An 18,837-nucleotide genomic window follows, 5' to 3' on the forward strand; every position below is an offset into this window, starting at 1 on the left:
TTAGCCAGGTGTGGTGGTGGGCACCTGTAATCCCAGCTACTCAGGAGCCTGAGGCAGGAGAATCGCTTGAACCTGGGAGGCGGAAGTTGCAGTGAACCAAGATTGAGCCACTGCACTCCAGCCCGGGCAATAGAGTGAGACTCCGTCTCAAAAAAAAAAAAAAAAGAAAAGATGTTTCACATCGTATGTCATTAGAGAATTGCAAATTAAAATAATGAGATACTACAACATACCTATTAGAATGATGAAGATCCAGGCCAGTGCTGTGGCTCCTGCCAGTAATCCCAACACTTTGGGAGGCTGAGGCAGGAGGATCACTTGAGGCCAGGAGTTCAAGACCAGCCTGGGCAGCATAGCAAAACCCCATCTCTGCAAAAACAAACAAAAAAAGAAATAGAATGATGAAGATCCAAAAGACACCACCAAATGCTGGAGAGGATGTGGAGCAACAGGAACTATCATTCATTGCTGGTGGAAATGCAAACAACTATAGCTACTTTGGAAGACAGTCTGCAGTTTCATACAAAACTAAACATTCTATTGTCATATGATCCAGCAAACTCATTCCTTGATATTTACCCAGGTGAGTTGAAAACTGTATACACAAAAACCTACACAGACGTTTATTACAGTTTTATTCATAACAACTTGAAAGCAACCAAGATATCCTTCAGTGGGCGAATGAATAAACTGGTACATTTGAGCAGTGAAACATTATTCAGTGCTGAAAAGAAACTGGCTATCAAGCCATGAAAAAACATGGAGGAACCTTAAATGCATATTGCTAAGTGAAAGAAGCCAATTTGAAAAGGCTACATATTATATGATTACAACTATATGACATTCTGGAAAAGGCAAAACTTGGAAACAGTGACAAGATCATCAGTTGCCAGGAGTTAGTTGGGAGGGAGCAATGAATAGGTAGAACACAGGATTTTTAAGGCAGTGAAACTACTCTTTATGCTATAATGGGGGACGCATGTCAGTATACATTTATCATAATTCATGGAATGTACACCACCAAGAATGAATCCTAATGTAAACTATGGACTTTGGGGGATAATGATGTGTCAATATCAGTTCCTCAGTTGTAACAGATATACCATTCTAGTGTTAGATATTGATGGTGAGGGAGGCTGGGATTGTGTGGGGGAAGAGATATTTGGGTACTCTGCTTTCTGCCCCATTTTGCTGTGAATTTAAAGCTAGGCCAGGCACAGTGGCTCACACCTGTAATCTCAGCACTTTGGGAGGCCAAGACAGGTAGATTACCTTAGGTCAGGAGTTCAACACCAGCCTGGCCAATATGGTGAAACCTCATCTGTACTAAAAATGCAAAAAAATTAGTCGAGTGTGGTGGTGGTCACCTGTAATCCCAGCTACTCGGGAGGCTGAGGTGGGAGAATCGCTTGAACCCGGGAGGCGGAGGTTGCAGCGAGCTGAGATTCTGCCACTGCACTCCAGCCTAGGCAACAGAGTGAGACTCCTCCGCCTCAAAATAAAATAAAATAAAACTACACTAAAGAAGTCTATTTTTAGAAAGAGGAAAAGACTTCAAGAAAATACTGCATTCAGTAATAATTGAAATAATAGTAATAGACAACTTTTTATCATTTAATGTTTCAATAATTGACCTCTGAATTGTTCTATTATAAATGCGGTAGCTTCATTAAATAACACTTAGTGAATCACTGGAGTCAGGATTCCAACTGAGAATGTAATGAATGAAGTACAGATAACACTTTTATGAAGTACTAGTCTTAAGACAGTAGTAACATTACTTTGTGAATACTTATTAAGGGGTGGGAAAACCCATTGTGGTGTTCTGAATGAGAGCAGTCTTCTTCCTTAATTCATCTTGACAAGATAATGACGTACCGTTAGTAACCTTTGAGAAAGATTTTCTTTACCCTAGGTCGTTAAACCTCCTGATAAACAATTGTGTGTATGTTTCTAGGGGGACCATTCATGCCTTTTATTAGATTTTTACATGTGCCTCAGTCCTGAAAAGGTGTTTTTGTTTTTTTCTCCCCAGACAGAGTCTCACTCTGTCGCCCCAGCTGGAGTACAGTGGCAGGATCCCTGCTCACTGCAACCTCTGCCTCCTGGGTTCAAGTGATTCTCCTGCCTTAGCCTCCTGAGTAGCTGGGATTACAGGCACACACCACCATGCCTGGCTAATTTTTTATATTTTTAGTAGAGATGGGGTTTCACCATGTTGGCCAGGCTGGTCTCAAACTCCTGAACTCAAGCAATCCACCTGTCTCGGCCTCCCAAAGTGCTGGGATTACAAGCGTGAGTCACCACGCCCAGCCTCTGAAAAGGTTTAAGACCACTATTTTGGAATGAGGAAGGACTTTGGTGATGTTTTGTTTAGAAATGATAATGTTTTTGGTGCCAATCTTAGGAAAATATCTTTCTTGATTAGTTACGTGATATAAATTTTTCAAACATAATTTTAAGATAACTTTAAATTTTAATTGCTAAAATGTTGGCTTATGTTATGATTTTTCCAGGTATAGGTTTGATTTAACTTATCTTCTGGGTAGATATACAGGGAGAAAAAAATATATCCATCACTGCCGCTGTTGGATCTGAAATCAAGAGTATGTTAGACTTATATATATACTCAGATAAACACACCTTGTTCCAAATTAGATCCATTTCTAGTGGGAACATTACATTACATTTAATTTAAAAAGACAAAATAGAGAAGGCAATTTTATAATATATACTTATTAAATACAATTATTTTAGCACTCTGTTCAAATACAAACTTATCAGTGACTCAAAATTGTAGAAAATTAACCTCTTTACATCTGTGTTTTTTATTCAGGTGAATATACTGAGTAAAATAGTGAGTCGAGCAACACCTGGACTTCAAAAATTTTCAAAAACAGCCAGTATGCTCTGGCTTCTTCAACAGGAGATGGTCACATGGAGGCTGCTGGCTTCTTTGTATAGGTAATGGCGTCTAGAATTCATAAGTGAAATAAACATAAGGTAATAAACCAACAGGCAAATTAATTTAAAAGTTAGGGTAGGTCGTGCTTGGAAATAGGTTTTGCTATTTTTGATGCTTATCATTTCGAATACCTTAGTTGTCAAGAGTGAGTCAAGAGGGAAGAGGAAGATATCAGATCATAAAGCTGGTAGTTACCAAAATTGGATGTGTGTAAAGACTCAAGGAAAGTACTAAAAATAGTGCAATACTTAGGCTAAATTAAGAAAAGAGCTGAAAGTTAGACTTCATGTAATATGGAAGTTTGAAAGAAGTTAACCAAATTTTCCAGAAGGCAAAGATTATACCATGTACATATCCTTGAATCTAGGAATTTTATGCCTAGAAATTTAACCTAAGAAAATAATGAGAAATATATACAACCACATATGAATAAAACTTTTAAATCTCAAAAAATTAAAAACTACTACTAAGGAATTGGTTAAATGAATTACAGCAGCTCTGTTAGAACCAGAATAACTTGCAGCCATTTTAAATTAGCACTTGTGGGCTGGGCACAGTGGCTCATGCCTGTAATCCCAGTACTTTGGGAGGCCAAGGTGGGTGGATCACTTGAGGTCAGGAGTTCAAAACCAGCCTGGCCAACATAGTAGAACGCTGTCTCTACTAAAAATACAAAAATTAGCCAGGCGTGGTGGTGGGCACCTATAATCCCAGCTACTTGGGAGGCTGAGGCAGGAGAATCGCTTGAACCTCGGAGGCAGAGGTTGCAAGCCGAGATTGTGCTACTGCACTCCAGCCTGGGTGACAGAGTGAGACTCCATCTCAAAAAAAAATAATAATAATTTAAATAAATAAATAACCATTTGTGTATATTCATTGACATGGAAAGATATTCATGACATATTGTTATATGAAAACTGGATTTCATATTAATATGTAAATGATGTCCCCTCCACCATTTGTTTTGTTTTTGAAAAAGAGTCTCACTCTGTTGCTCAGGTTGAGTGCAGTGGCACAACCTTGACTCACTGCAACCTCCGCCTCTGAGGTTCAAGCAATTCTCCTGCCTCAGCCTCATGAGTAGCTGGTATTACAGAGGCTGGCCACCATGCCTAGCTAATTTTTGTATTTTTATTTTATTTTTATTTTTGAGATGGAGTCTCGCTCTGTTGCCCAGGCTGGAATGCAGTGGTGTGATCTCAGCTCACTGCAACCTCCGACTCCCAGGTTTAAGCGATTCTCCTGTCTCAGCCTCCCGAGTAGCTGGGATTACAGGTGCATGCCAACACGCTCGGCTAATTTTTATATTTTTAGTAGAGACAGGGTTTTGCCATGTTGGCCATGCTGGTCTGAAACTCCTGACCTCAAGTGATCCACCCACCTTGGCCTCCCAAAGTGCTAGGATTATAGGCGTGAGCCACCGTACCTGGTCTAATTTTTATATTTTTAGTAGAGACAGGGTTTCACTATGTTGGCCAGGCTGGTCTCGAACACCCGACCTCAGGTGATCCGCCCACCTCAGCCTCCCAAAATGCTGAGATTACAAGCGTGACCCACTGTGCCCTGCCTAATTTTTTTTATTTTTAGTAGAGACGGGGTTTCACTCTGTTGTTTGCCAGGCTGGTCTTAAACTCCTGACCTCAAGTGATCTGCCTGTCTCAGCCTCCCAAAGTGCTGGGATTACAGGTATGAGCCAGTGTGCCCGGCCTGTTGTCCCATTTTTGTTTACAAAAATACAGATATACATATTTGAAAAAATAAATAATAAAAAAATTTTAAAAAGAAGTTAGCCAAATTTTCCTTCTCTCAGATGCTCAGTGGCGAGTTCATTATATTTGTGTGAAATAAGTCTTTTTTTATTTTGTCTTATTTTTCCCCAGAGACAGAATACAGTCTGCATTAGAAGAGGAAAGTGTATTTGCAGTTACTGTAAGTTTTATATTAATTTTTTCTTTTATAAATACATACAAATTAAAATGTTACTAATAGGATTTTTTTTTTTTTGAGATGGAGTTTCGCTCTTGTTGCCCAGGCTGGAGGGCAATGGCGTGATCTCAGCTCACTGCAACCTCTGCCTCCCGGGTTCAAGTGATTCTCCTACCTCAGCTTCCTGAGTAGCTGGGATTACAGGCGTGCCCCACCACGCCCAGCTAATTTTTTGTATTTTTAATAGCAAACGGGGTTTCATCATGTTGGCCAAGCTGGTCTCGAACTCCTGACCTCAGGTGATCCACCCACCTTGGCCTCCCAAAGTGGTGGGATTACAGGCATGAGCCACTGCGCCCAGCCAGGATTTTATTTTCAGCCTTCCATCTTGAGTTTCTTCATTTTAAAAATTTTACAAGTAAATAAAAAGTTCAGTCTCATAAAATAATCAAATATTGATTTATATTAGAGAGTTAGAGGTAAAAGTCCCTTTTTATCCCACTGACTATTTAGTGTAACAGTTTTGGTATGTATCCTACCAGACGTTTTTCTATGCATCTTTATAGATACATACATATATGTAAACATACACTCACATACTTGTATACACACACACATTTGTTTTTTAACATATAATATGATTTCATTTATACCTTATACTGAGTTTGTTTTTTTTTTTTTTTTTGAAATGAAGTTTCACTCTGTCACCCAGGTTGGAGTGCAGTGGCACGATCATGGCTCACTGCAACCTCCGCCTCCTGGGTTCAAGTGATACTTCTGCCTCAGACTCCCGAGTAGCTGGGACTACAGGCTTGTGCCACCACACCTGGCTAATTTTTGTGTTTTTAGTAAAGATAAGGTTTCACTGTATTGACCAGGCTGGTCTCGATCTCCTGACCTTGTGATCCGCCCACCTCAGCCTCCCGCAGTGCTGGGATTACAGGTGTGAGCCACTGTGCCCGGCTTATACTGAGAGTTTTAAAATTAATATTTCTTAGATTTTTTAAAATTCATGTAGGTTTTTACCATATTTTTTCATAGTATGTCAGAGTATAAATGTACTGTAATTTTTTGAGACATTTAGCTGGACATATTTAGGTTGTTACTGGTATTTTTGCTGTGGCCATTAATAATGCAGTAAATAGTTTGGTGTAGAGGCACATGCCTGTGGTCCCAGCAACTTGTCAGGCTAAGGCCAGAGGATCACTTGAGCCCAGGAGTTCAAGGCTACAGTGAGCTACGATCATACTACTGCACTCTAGCCTGGGCAACACAGTGAGATCCCATTTCTAAAAAATAAAAAAAAATGCAGTGAATGTTTTTCTTCATACATATATATGTGTGTGAGAGAAATTCTGGACAAGTAAACACCATTCTTTTGCCCTTAGGATTCAATGCTGTCTTCTACAGCCTCCAGGCCTGGGATCCTGAAAGGACCTTGGGTGGTAAAACTGGCCTTGGCTGGACTGAGGGTTTGGGGAAGAAACATGCAAATAGCCTCAGATGTTTTTTAAATGCAGCAAATAACATTTCTGTATGAGACTTATTTCCAAAATAAACCAGCTGTATCTGTTTTGAAAAAATATGTACACATATATGCCTGTTAAATCACCAAGATCAGATGCCTTTTTGGGGTTTAACTTCTTTATATTTTCTGTTTTTAAAAGTAATTCTTGTTTTTTTTTAAGAGATAGGGTCTTGCTCTATTGCCCAGGCTGGAGTGCAGTGGCGTGATCTCAGCTCACTCCAACCTCCACCTCCCGGGTTCAAGCGATTCTCATGCCTCAGCCTCCCTAGTAGCTGGGATTACAGGCATGCACCATCACACCCGGCTAATTTTTGTACTTTTAGTAGAGACAGGGTTTTAACCATGTTGTCCAGGCTGGTCTTGAACTCCTAGCTTCAAGTGATCCACCTGTTTTGGCCTCCCAAAGTGCTGAGATTACAGACGTGAGCCACCGTGCCTCGCCCAAAAGTAATTCATATTTGAAGCAAGTATATATAGTTAAAAAAGGAGATAATGTATATTTATAATAAATATTTTATGTATATCTGTTAGACTGCTTTTTTTTTCTTTTGCTTCTTTTTCTTTTTTTGGGGGGTGGCCAGCACAGCGGGGACATGGTCTCACTTTGTCTCACAGGCCAGAGTGCAGTGGCATGATCATTGTTCACTGCAGCCTCGAACTCTTGGGCTCAAGTGAGCCTCCTGCCTCAGCCTCCCAAGTAGCGAGGACTACAGGTGTGTACCACCATGCCTGGCTAATTTCTTTTTTATATTTTATAGAGATGGGATGTCTTACTATGTTGCCCAGGCTGGTCTCAAACTCCAAGGCTACTTTTTCACTTAAAATATTTTTTAATATCTTTCCAGTCTTTTAATTTGTTTATCCCACAAATACTTAATTCCAAATGCACATGTAGGAAGACTGTCATATTTGGCTATTTATTGAGCTCACTTACTAGTTTTAATAGGATTCCTCTGGTTTTCCAGGCAATTCTGTTATCTACAAGTAGTGATGACTTTGACTGTTTTTCCATACTTATTGCTAACTTAATTCTTTTCCTGGTTTTATTATGTTAGTTAGAATTTTCAAAGTAAAGTTGAATAATAATGAGCTCTTACTCCTCATCTTCTGGATTTTAAAGGGAGTATCTCGCTTTACAGTTAAGTACAGTCAGCCGAAATTCCTTATATGTGGGTTCCACATCCATGAATTTAACTAACCGCAGATCAAAAGTATTCTTTAAAAAAAAAAAAAAAATCACCAAGAAGCAGCTTCTCTGTTCCTTCTCGAATCTCTGCCTAGCTCAGCCTGCCTGCCTTCACTCCTGCCTCCACCATGTCCATCAGAGTGACCCAGAAGTCCTTCAAGGTGTCCAACTCTGGCCCAAGGGCCTTCAGTAGCCATTCCTACATGTGTGGGCCCAGTGCCTGCATCAGCTCCTCGAGCTTCTCCCCAATGGGCAGCAGCAGCTTCCGGGGTAGCCTGGGTGGAGACTTTGGCAGGGCCAGTGGTATGGGAGGCATCACCCCAGTCACGGTCAGCCAGAGCCTGCTGAGCCCCCTTAACCTGGAGGTGGACCCCAACATCCAAGCTGTGTGCACCCAGGTGAAGGAGCAGATCAAGACCCTCAACAACAAGTTTGCCTCCTTCATTGACAAGGTACAGTTCCTGCAGCAGCAGAACAAGATGCTGGAGACCAAGTGGAGGCCCCTGCAGCGGCAGAAGATGGCTCAGCGCAACATGGACAACATGTTCGAGAGCTACATCAACAAACTTCTGCTAGCAGCTGCACAGTCTGGGCCAAGAGAAGCTGAAGCTGGAGGTGGAGCTTGATAACATGCAGGGGCTGGTGGAGGACTTCAAGAACAAGTATGAGGATGATATCAAAAAGCATACAGAGATGGAGAATGAATTTGTCCTCATCAAGAAGGATGTGGATGAAGCTTACAAGAACAAGGTAGAGCTGGAGTCTTGCCTGGAAGGGCTTACTGAAGAGATCAACTTCCTCAGGCAACTGTATGAAGAGGAGATCCGGGAGCTGCAGTCCCAGATCTCGGGCACATCTGTGGTGCTGTCCATTGACAACAGTCGCTCCCTGGACATGAACAGCATCATCGCTGAGGTCAAGGCACAGTACGAGGAGATCGCCAACCACAACCAGGCTGAGGCTGAGAGCATGAGATCAAATATGAGGAGCTGCAGACGCTGGCTTGGAAGCATGGGATGACCCATGGCGCACAAAGACTGAGATCTCCAAGATGAACAGGAACATCAGTCGGCTCCAGGATGAGATTGAGGGCCTCAAAGGCCAGAGGGCTTCCCTGGAGGCCACCATCGCAGATGCTGAGCAGCATGGGGAGCTGGCAGTTAAGGATGCCAACACCAAGCTGTCCAAGCTGGAGGTGGGCGGGCCAAGCAGGACATGGCATGGCAGCTGCAGGAGTACCAGGAGCTGATGAACTTCAAGCTGGCCTTGGACATCAAGATCACCACTTAAAGGAAGCTGCTGGAGGATGAGGAGAGCCAGCTGGAGTCTGGGATGCAGAACATGAGTATCCATACGAAGACCACCAGCGGCTATGCAGGTGGTCTGAGCTCGGCCTATGGGGGCCTCATAAGCCCTGGCCTCAGCTACAGCCTGGGCTCCAGCTTTGGCTCTGGTGCGGGCTCCAGTTCCTTCAGCTGCACCAGCTCCACCAGGGCTGTGATTGTGAAGATCGAGACCCACTATGGAAAGCTGGTGTCCGAGTCGTCTGATGTACTGACCAAGTGAACAGCCGTGACAGCCCCTCCTAGCCTACCCCTTCTGCGGCTGCCCCAGAGAGGCTGCTGTCCAGAGGAGCACAGGGAACAGGAGACCCACCTGAGGCTCAGCCCTAGCCCTCTGCCCACCCGTGGGGGGAGTTTACTGCCTGGGGTACCCCCCTTGCCCATGCCTACAGCTACAAAACAATTCAGTTTTTTTTTTCCAAAATAAAACCTCAGCTAGCTCTGCCAACTGTCAAAAAAGAAAAAAAAATGGTCCAGGTGTGGAGGCTCATGCCAGTAATCCCAACACTTTGGGAGGCCAAGGTGGAAGGCTCAGTTTAGCCCAGAGTTCAAGAGCAGCCTGGGCAAGATAGCAAGACCCAGTCTCTGCAAAAAGTGACAAACTTAGCCGGGCATGGTGGTGCATGCCTAGTCCCATCTACATGTGAGGCTGAGATGGGAGGATCGCTTGTGCCCAGGAGGTCAAGAATGTAGTGAGCTGTAATTGTGCTACTGCACTCCAGCCTGGGTGACAGAGCGAGACCCTGTCTCAAATAAAAGATCATTGGGTTTGTACTGAATATGTGCACATGTTTTTAATCTTTATTCCCTAAGTGATATAATATAACAACTATTTACATATGTAGCATTTACATTTTATTAGATATTATACATAATCTAAAGATGATTTTGTTGTTGTTCATTTTTTTTTATCACAGCCAGGTCCAATAGAGATGATTTAAAATATACTACAGCATTTTGGCTGGATGAGGTGGCTCATGCCTGCAATCCCAGCACTTTGGGAGGCCGAGGCAGGTAGATTGCTTGAGGCCAGGAATTTGAAATCAGCCTGGCCAACATGGTGAAACCCATCTCTACTAAAAATACAAAAATTACGCAGGTGTGGTGGCAGGCACCTCCCTTCTTCTTGGGAGGCTGAGGCATGAGAATCACTTGAGCCCAGGAGGCAGAGGTTGCAATGAGCTGAGATCAGGCCCACTGCACTCCAGCCTGGGTGACAGAGTAAGACTCTGTCTCAAAAAATAAATAAATAATTAAATAAAATATACTACAACATTTTATATAAGGGCCTTGAACATCCACAGATTTTGGTATCCACGAGGGGTCCTGGAACCAATCCCCCATGGATACCAAGGGACGACTATATGTTTGCTAGAGGTTTCAGTTAGTCTACTTCTAATTTATGAGGATGTATATATTTTTTACATCAAAATGGCAAGGTAAAATTTATGAAGATATTTTTATGAAATATTCTGGTACCTGTCAAGAAGTCCATGTAGCTTTTCTCCTTTAACCCATGGATAAAATGGATTAATTAATTAATTTGACCCATTCTTGAACTGGTCACAATATATTATCCTTTTAATATACTGCTTAGTATTACTTGCTAATATTTGCATTAAATTGTCTTTTAAAGTCAGTTGTAAGAGCCTTGGATTGCTCTTAGCTTTTATTACTTATCAACTTCTGTATAGACTATAAAGGATTTTAAAGTTTTTAAATGTTTAGTTTCTAACATGTAACAGGGCTGTATTCAGCCCTGTATTACAGTTTTTTTTTTTTATTTTGGGATGGAGTCTCACTCTGTCACCCAGGCTGGAGTGCAGTGGCATGATCTCAGCTCACTGCAACCTCTGCCTCGTGGGTTCAAGTGATTCTCGTGCCTTAGCCTCCGAGTAGCTGGGATTACAGGCTTGCGTCACCACGCCCAGCTAATTTTTGTATTTTTAGTAGAGATGGGGATTCACCATTTTGGCCAGACTGGTCTCTAACTCCTGACCTCAAGTGATCTGCCTGCCTCGGCCTCCCAAAGTACTGGGATTACAGGCGTGAGCCACCATGCCTGGCCTATTAAAGTTTTTTGTTTGTTTTATTTTGTGTTTGTTTTTCCCCAAAACACCATCTCTGGGAAAATGGAATTTTAAATTTCAAGTGTAAAGAATCAAAATACCAGGTAAGAGCAGCTACAATTGATGTAGCAGTTTGGAATTTACACAATAGATACTTTTCAATGATGAATATACAGATTTACTATGTGGTAAAATGTTTATGTATAGATGATTAACTGTACTTGTTTCATACTGGCTTTTTATCTTTCTATTAAAATAATATTTCTTACAGCATCTTCTTTTCGTTCTGTTTATCCTTTAAATATTTTTCATAATAGGCTCTTAATGCCAGTGAAAAAACAGTTGTGGAAGCGTTATTTCAGAGGGATTCACTTGTTCGACAAAGTCAGGTATGACTAGAATTAAAAAATTTTTTTATGAAACATGGAGAAAAGGTTAATGACATGCAAAGTACTGAAGTGTTTTTTAACTTAAAACTGTTTTCTGAATTTTTTTTCTACTTGATCTTTTTATTTGCAATTAAAAGGAATTAGAAACCTTATTCTTTGATTTTTAAGTAATAGCCCTAGTATTTTCAGGAATAGCCTGTTAAAAACGATTATTCCTATAGAAAATTTTATTCTTTTGCCATAATATTTATTTATCTTAAAAAAGTAAAAATAGTGTTTGGAAAAATTGTTACTTGATATTTTTAAAATCAGAAACTTGACGCCTGTAATCCCAGCACTTTGGGAGGCCAAGACAGGCGGATCTCGAGGTCAGGAGATCGAGACCATCTGGCTAACAGTGAAACCCCGTCTCTACTAAAAATAAAAAAAAATTAGCCAGGTGTGGTGGTGGGCGCCTGTAGTCCCAGCTACTTGGGAGGCTGAGGCAGGAGAATGACGTGAACCCAGGAGGCAGAGCTTGCAGTGAGCCGAGATTATGCCACTGCACTCCAGCCTGCGCGACAGAGTGAGACTCCGTCTCAAAAAAAAAAATAAAAAATCTGAAACTGTTTGAATTAAGGGTAGTAGCACCACTACAAATAAAACACAAATAGATTTGGTACTTAACACTAATTTATTTTTTTCTTTCTTTCTTAGCTGGTGGTAGATTGGTTAGAGAGTATTGCCAAAGATGAAATTGGAGAATTTTCTGATAATATTGAGTTTTATGCAAAATCAGTATATTGGTAAGTTACCAAACTTTAATTCTTAAGGTCACTCAATGTTGATATTGTTCATTCATCTTTCAATAAGTATTATTCAGTTTTTACTTTGTTCACACTACTTTGTTCGGTGTGTGAGCAAAACAAATAAAGGCTTTGCCTTTATGGAATTTATAATTGTTTAAGAGAGTTAGATAGCTGATTTGCAAATATACAGTTGGCCCTCTGAATTTGTGGGTTTCGCATCCATGGATTGAACAAACTGCAGATCAGAAATAATTGGAATAAAACAAGCCGGGTGTGATGGCTCACGCCTGTAATCCCAGCATTTTGGGAGGCCAAGGTGGGGGATCACAAGGTCAGGAGTTCAAGACCAGCCTGACCAACATGGTAAAACCCTGTCTCTGCTAAAAATACAAAAATTAGCTGGGTCTGGTGACGCGCACCTGTAATCCCAGCTACTTGGGAGGCTGAGGCAGGAGAATCGCTTAAATCCAGGAGGCGGAGGTTGCAGTGAGCCGAGTTCATGCCATTGCACTCCAGCCTGGGCGACAGAGCAGGCCGTCTTAAAAAAAAAAAAAAAACAAAAAACAGAAAAGAAATAATTGGAATAAAACAATAAAAATAACAAGATTAAAAAAGTAATACAAATTTAAAAATATAGTATAACAGTTATTTGCATAACATTTACATTGTATTAGGTATTCTAAGTAATCAAGATGATATAAAGTATATGGGAGAACATGTGTAGGTTATATACAAATAATACAATATTTTATGTAAAGGATCTGAGCATCCTTGGATTTTGGTATCCGAGTAGGGTCCCTTATGGATACCAAGAGACGAATGTATATTCTGTTGAGTATTCCGAGCTTTGGGGAAAAAAATGAATTAGAGGCTCGGCGCTGTGGCTCACACCTGTAATCCCAGCACTTTGGGAGGCCGAGGCGGGTGGATCACGAAGTCAGGAGATCAAGACCATCCTGGCTAATGCGGTGAAACCCGTCTCTACTAAAAATACAAAAAATTAGCCAGGCATGGTGGCGGGCGCCTGTAGTCCCAGCTACTTGGGAGGCTGAGGCAGGAGAATCGCTTGAACCCAGGAGGCAGAGGTTGCAGTGAGCCGAGATTGCGCCACTGCACTCCAGCCTGGGTGACAGAGTGAGACCCTGTCTCAAAAAATAAATAAATAAATAAAATAAAAGTAACGCAGAAGGGAGATTGTTTTTAAAGTAGGAGATCCTGAATTCTGTATTTAAATACTGATATGACAGGAGCTTGAACCTGGGGGGCGGAGCTTGCAGTGAGCCGAGATCGCTCCACTGCACTCCAGCCTGGGTGACAGAACGAGACTCCATCTTAAAAAAAAAAAAAAAAAAAAAAAAGGATTAGAATTAATGGATAGATACGACAGGGAGTCCTACTTTAAATTGAAGAGAAGGCTTTTCTAAGGTAGTAAGAGACTTTTATGAAATAAAGGCAGCCAGCCATGCAAAAATCTGGGGGATAACTATTCTGAGCAGGAAAACAAACTGGAATGACCCAGAGAACGTAAAGTGTTTGCACAAAGAAGCCAGTGGGAACACAGCAAGGAAAAGAATGGTAGAAAACAAGATTGGAGGAAGCCAGATATAGGGCTTTTACAGGCAGGCAAATGTAAGTATTCTGGGCTTTATTCTAAATGTGATGGGAAACCTTGAGAATAGAAGAATGACATGGTCCAATTTATGTTTTCAATCACCTGCCTGCTTTTTTCTTAATAAGATTATTGATCATATCAGAAGATGATCTTCTGATTGTCAAGAAGACACTTCTGTCCTGTTTTCAGCTACTTGTTTGGGTTTGTTTTGTTTTGTCTTGCTTTTGCTTACACTCTTCAGTACTTCTAAATTATTATAGGCCCTTGAAGCCAGAAAGCTCCCATAAGTTAAAGGGACAGTTTATTTTAAGACTTGCAAAAGATTTTTAAAAGGTCAGATTGTGGCTGGGCATGGTTTAAGACTTGCAAAAGATTTTTAAAAGGTCAGATTGCGGCCAGGCACAGTGGCTGACACCTGTAATCCTAGCACTTTGGGAGGCCAAGGCAGGCGGATCACCTGAGATCAGGAGTTCAAGAGCAGTCTGGCCAACATGGTGAAACCGCATCTCTACTAAAAATACAAAAATTAGCCAGTCGTGGTGGCGGGCACCAGTGAGCCAAGATCACGCCATTGCACTCCAGCCTGGGTAAAAAGAGCAAAACTCCATCTCAAAAAAAAAAAAAAAAAAAAAAAAAAAAGTCAGATTGCCAGATTGCCTTTGAATTCAGTAATGTGTGTACAAAGTCTGTAAGTCAATTATATAGTTTCTCTGCTTAGCTAGGAAATTCCTGCTACTAAGCATTTATTAAAAATTAAATCTTAAGTGGATGTGATTTTTTTTCTGAAAGGAAGTTTTCATTTTCAGAAAATAAGTTTTTTTTTTGTTTTTTGTTTTTTTTTAGTTACAATGCCCTGTTGGGTTTTTACAATTTTTAATGAGTTAATCTCCTTTTTTTGCTGATCAGCGGAGCAGAACAGAGAACCCCACAACAGATTCACACTGATATGGTCATTTGGTTTTCAACAAGGACATCAAAGCAATCCAGCAGGGAATGGAATGCCTTTTTTACAAACTGCAGAAGAATGATATCTATGAGAAAGAAGATTAACCTTGACGGCTCCCTCACTCCATACCCAACAATTAATTCAAGATGTGTCATAGTCCTAAATGTAGAAGCTAAAAACCATAAAGCTTTTAAAGAAAAGCATAGGAAGATATCCTAGTAACTTGAGAATAGATAGATGTATCTTAGCTCATAGAAAGCAATAATCAGGGAAAAAAAATGGTTTGACTTTATTAAAATTAAAAATGTATCATTAAAAAAACACCATTGGCCAGACATGGTGGCTCACACCTGTAATCCTAGCACTTTGGGAGGCTGAGGCGGAAGGATTACTTGAGGCTGGGAGTTCAAGACCAGCCACGGGAACCCAGTGAGACCCCATCTCTACAAAAATATTAAAATGTTAGCAGGGCATGGTGGCGCGTGTCTGTAGTCCCAGCTACTCAGGAGACTGAAATGGGAGGATCACTTGAGCCTGGGAGGTCGAGGCTGCAGTGAGTCATGATTGTGCCACTGCACTTTAGCCTCGGCAACAGAGCGAGACCCTGTCTCCAAAAAAAAAAAAAAAAAAAAAAAAAAAAAAAACCACCATTAAGAAAATAAATGGGAGCAAGCCACAGACTGGGATGTGTAGTTCATAAAGAACTATAACTCAATAGTAAAAAGATAATCCTAGTAAAAAGGGCAGAAATTTGAACTGATACTTCACGAAACCAGATAGATGAATGGCCAATAAGGACATGAAAAAGCCCTCAACACCATTAGTCATCTGAGCTAAAATGTACTTCTGTATTAAGGATTTTTGCATGTTTTTACGGGGATTGTAGTCTGTCTTTCTTCCTTTGACTTGATTTGATTTTTTAAAAATAGACCTATTAAAATTACCCCTTAAAAAATTTGGTACTTATTATTTCTTTCAGGGAAAATACTCTACATACCTTAAAACAACGGCAGCTGACTTCTTACGTTGGAAGTGTTCGTCCGCTTGTCACTGAATTGGTAAATGTTCTTTGAAATGAAAGTTGCCTTCAAAGTTAACTGATTTTTTTTTTCAGGCTGAGAATTTTTTCTCGTGGATCTTTGTTTTGCTCTTCTAAAGGTTTGCACACACTAACATTTTACTCTAAAACAACTAAGTTGCATTGGAATCTGATGGAATATATTGAAACATATCCGTGACCTTTGAATTGTAAGTAATAAGTTGTGGAAAGTATACTTAACTTGACAGCATTAAAAACAAATTAATTTTGGTCTTATCTTAAGATTTGACTGCCTATATAAGGTAGTGACTGACCTATGAAAGCTCTTTTATGTTGAAAGCAAGTGAAAAAAAACTAAAGCCTTATTGGTTTGAGGTTAGAACAATTATTTGAAAAGTGGATTTGAAAAGAACTGAAGCTGAATTATTCTAGAAACAAAGGAATGAAGCTTTATGACAGGTAGGGCACGTGAAATGTTTATAGTGAAAAGAGAGAAATAAGTAACAATTGAAAAAAACTTCTAGAATTCCGTTTAGTAACAAAGAGGTTTTTGATGAAAATTGTTTGGGAAAAAGAAAAAGAAAATTGTTTGGAAACTACTCTTAACAGCTTAAAATTGATTATAGCTAAATTACATTGTAGCAGGCAACAGCTGAAAATCATTTAATCTTACCAGCTGGAAAGTGATGATTTCCTTTTGCCAGAAAGAGACCATGTTCCAAAATTGAATTATGTGTTTGCAAAATATTTATGAAAGTAGCGAATTGATCTATTATGTATTCCATTTTCTGAATTGATATTCATATTACCATACACTAAGTAACATGTGGAGTAAGAATTACTTCCTTTCTTGAGTCACATTAAAATTGTTTTCCATTGGAAATCCATCATGTAGATCATGTGTGCTGTTTGCTGCTAAAGTAAGAACAATATATTATCCTAAATGCTTAGAAGCACATGAAAAAAAGGTAGGTAGAAATAACTGTTTTGGGAGATTTGTACTTATTTATTAGAAATCTGTTTAAATTTTTTTATTAGGCATTGGTGTGTTTTATGTGGCATTAATCCCAAAATAGGTCTTAATAGGCCCTCTTCCCATATGTTCTCAAAAAGTACCAGGTAAGCACTTTGTAGTCACAGAACAGAAGGTTTTTGCTTTGTGTTCTTCTTCCATTTAGGTCTAATTCTATTTAGACTTGACCATGTAGCTGCTGTGATAGTGAAACTCAAGTCATCTTCTAGTGTTACCTGGGCTGGGATAGGCTAGTAGTATTTCTGCCTTGCCTGACTGAGGCATGCCCTTTGTGGGCCAACTGAGTTTTAAGTAGGGAAGCAGACGACTATGTGGCTATTTGGAACACTTGTAATCTTGTGACAGCTTCATTCCCTTTGCTACTTAATTAAATTGAAACAATTTATTTCAGCCAGGCGCAGTGGTTCACGCCTGTAATCCCAGCACTTTGGGTGGCCGAGGTGGGTGGATCATGAGGTCAGGAGTTCGAGACCAACCTGGCCAACGTGGTGAAACCCCGTCTCTACTAAAAATACAAAAATTAGCTGGGCGTGGTGGCGTGCACCTATAATCCCAGCTGCTCGGGAGGCCGAGGCAGGAGAATTGCTTGAACAGAGGAGATGAAGGTTGTGGTGTGCTGAGATCACGCCACTACACTCCAGCCTGGGCAACAGAACAAGACTCCATCTGGAAAAGAAAAAAGAAAAAATGAATTTATTTGTATATAAACTCAGGATAGGTTTATCATCTCTTGATGATGTGTAAAATGTATGTAACTACAAAGGATTTATGGTTGATGATGACTTTTTTTCCTTCTTACAGGACCCTGATGCTCCCATAAGACAGAAAATGCCCCTTGATGATCTGGATAGAGAAGATGAAGTTAGATTACTCAAATATCTCTTCACTCTAATCCGTGCTGGAATGACAGAAGAGGTTAGTCATGTATACCCTTCTTGTCTAATTTCAAAAAGTCATAGACTCTTTGAGTTGGAAGAGATTTTTGTGGCTGCCTAGTAAGCCTTCTTAATGCAGTAATTCCATTCATGGTATTTCTAGATCTAACTTCCTGTTCGAACATTTCCAGTGATAAGGCACATGTAACTTGAGAAAACAATGTAATCTAGTTTGTACAACTCTAATTAATAGAAAATTATTTATAACAAGTCATAGTTTTCTTTCCCATATTGCACTGCATACTCTAGGAATATCCCCATTATTTATTTTTTTGTTCCGTTTGAGATTTTTGTTTTTGTTTTTGTTTTTTTTGAGATAGTGTCTTGCCATGTTGCCCAGCCTAATCTCAAACTTCTGGCCTTAAGTGATCCTCCCGCCTTGGCCTTAAAAAGTGCTGGGATTACAGGCATGAGACACTGCACCTAGCCCAATCTCCATTCTTTTTTTTTCCTTTTTCTTTCTTTCTTTCTTTTTTTTTTTTTGAGATGGGATCTCACTGTCGCCTAGACTGGAATGCAGTGATATAATCATGGCCCACTGCAGTCCTTACCTCCCGGGCTCAAGCCCTGCCTCAGCCTCCTGAGTAACTGGGACTACAGGTACACGCCACTATGCCCAACTAACTTTTTTATTTTTTGTACAGACGGAGTCTTACTATGTTGTCCAGGCTGATCATGAACACCTGGGCTCAAGTGATCTTCCTGCGTTGGCCTCCCAAAGTGCTGGGATTGCAGGCATGAGCCACTGCACCTGACCCAATCTTCATTATTTCTAATTCTGATTTTTCAGAGTTTGGAATAAACCTAACCCTAATTCTAGGTGATACTATTTAGGCACTTGAAGGCTACAATGGCCCTCAAACTTCTTCCTTTTAACCTTACCTTTTAAAAATGTGGGTGATAGTTAATATCTTATATGTAGAATGATAAGTATCTAATTGGACAGTTTACCAGATGGCTCTTTAGGTGAGATAGTGTGATGTGTAGGAGTTTGGCTTCAGTATTATGTTGTACTTGGTTTACAGTACTTTTTGCAATGGTCTTTAGACAGATTCTATGTCAGTTCAAAGTGTTGTTT

General features: G+C 40.3%; 1 protein-coding gene and 1 pseudogene across 3 annotated transcripts in view; both read left to right on the forward strand.

Moving 5' to 3' along the window:
* NUP107 (nucleoporin 107) overlaps nt 1-18,837 on the forward strand; it is a 56,001-nt gene that overhangs the window by 11,271 nt on the left and 25,893 nt on the right. For 2 of the 3 annotated variants that reach the window (XM_004053538.5, XM_019038540.4), the window contains 6 exons: nt 2,837-2,964; nt 4,846-4,894; nt 11,335-11,406; nt 12,103-12,191; nt 15,732-15,810; nt 17,626-17,739. In XM_004053538.5, coding sequence (XP_004053586.2) covers nt 2,837-2,964; nt 4,846-4,894; nt 11,335-11,406; nt 12,103-12,191; nt 15,732-15,810; nt 17,626-17,739 — 531 coding nt within the window. The remainder of the gene's footprint in view (nt 1-2,836; nt 2,965-4,845; nt 4,895-11,334; nt 11,407-12,102; nt 12,192-15,731; nt 15,811-17,625; nt 17,740-18,837) is intronic. The other variant, XM_055357017.2, reaches the window with a different exon arrangement.
* LOC129525673 (keratin, type II cytoskeletal 8-like) lies at nt 5,588-10,754 on the forward strand (annotated as a pseudogene).

The sequence above is a fragment of the Gorilla gorilla genome, chromosome 10 (assembly GCF_029281585.2).
Source record: "Gorilla gorilla gorilla isolate KB3781 chromosome 10, NHGRI_mGorGor1-v2.1_pri, whole genome shotgun sequence".
Taxonomy (NCBI): Eukaryota; Metazoa; Chordata; class Mammalia; order Primates; family Hominidae; genus Gorilla; species Gorilla gorilla.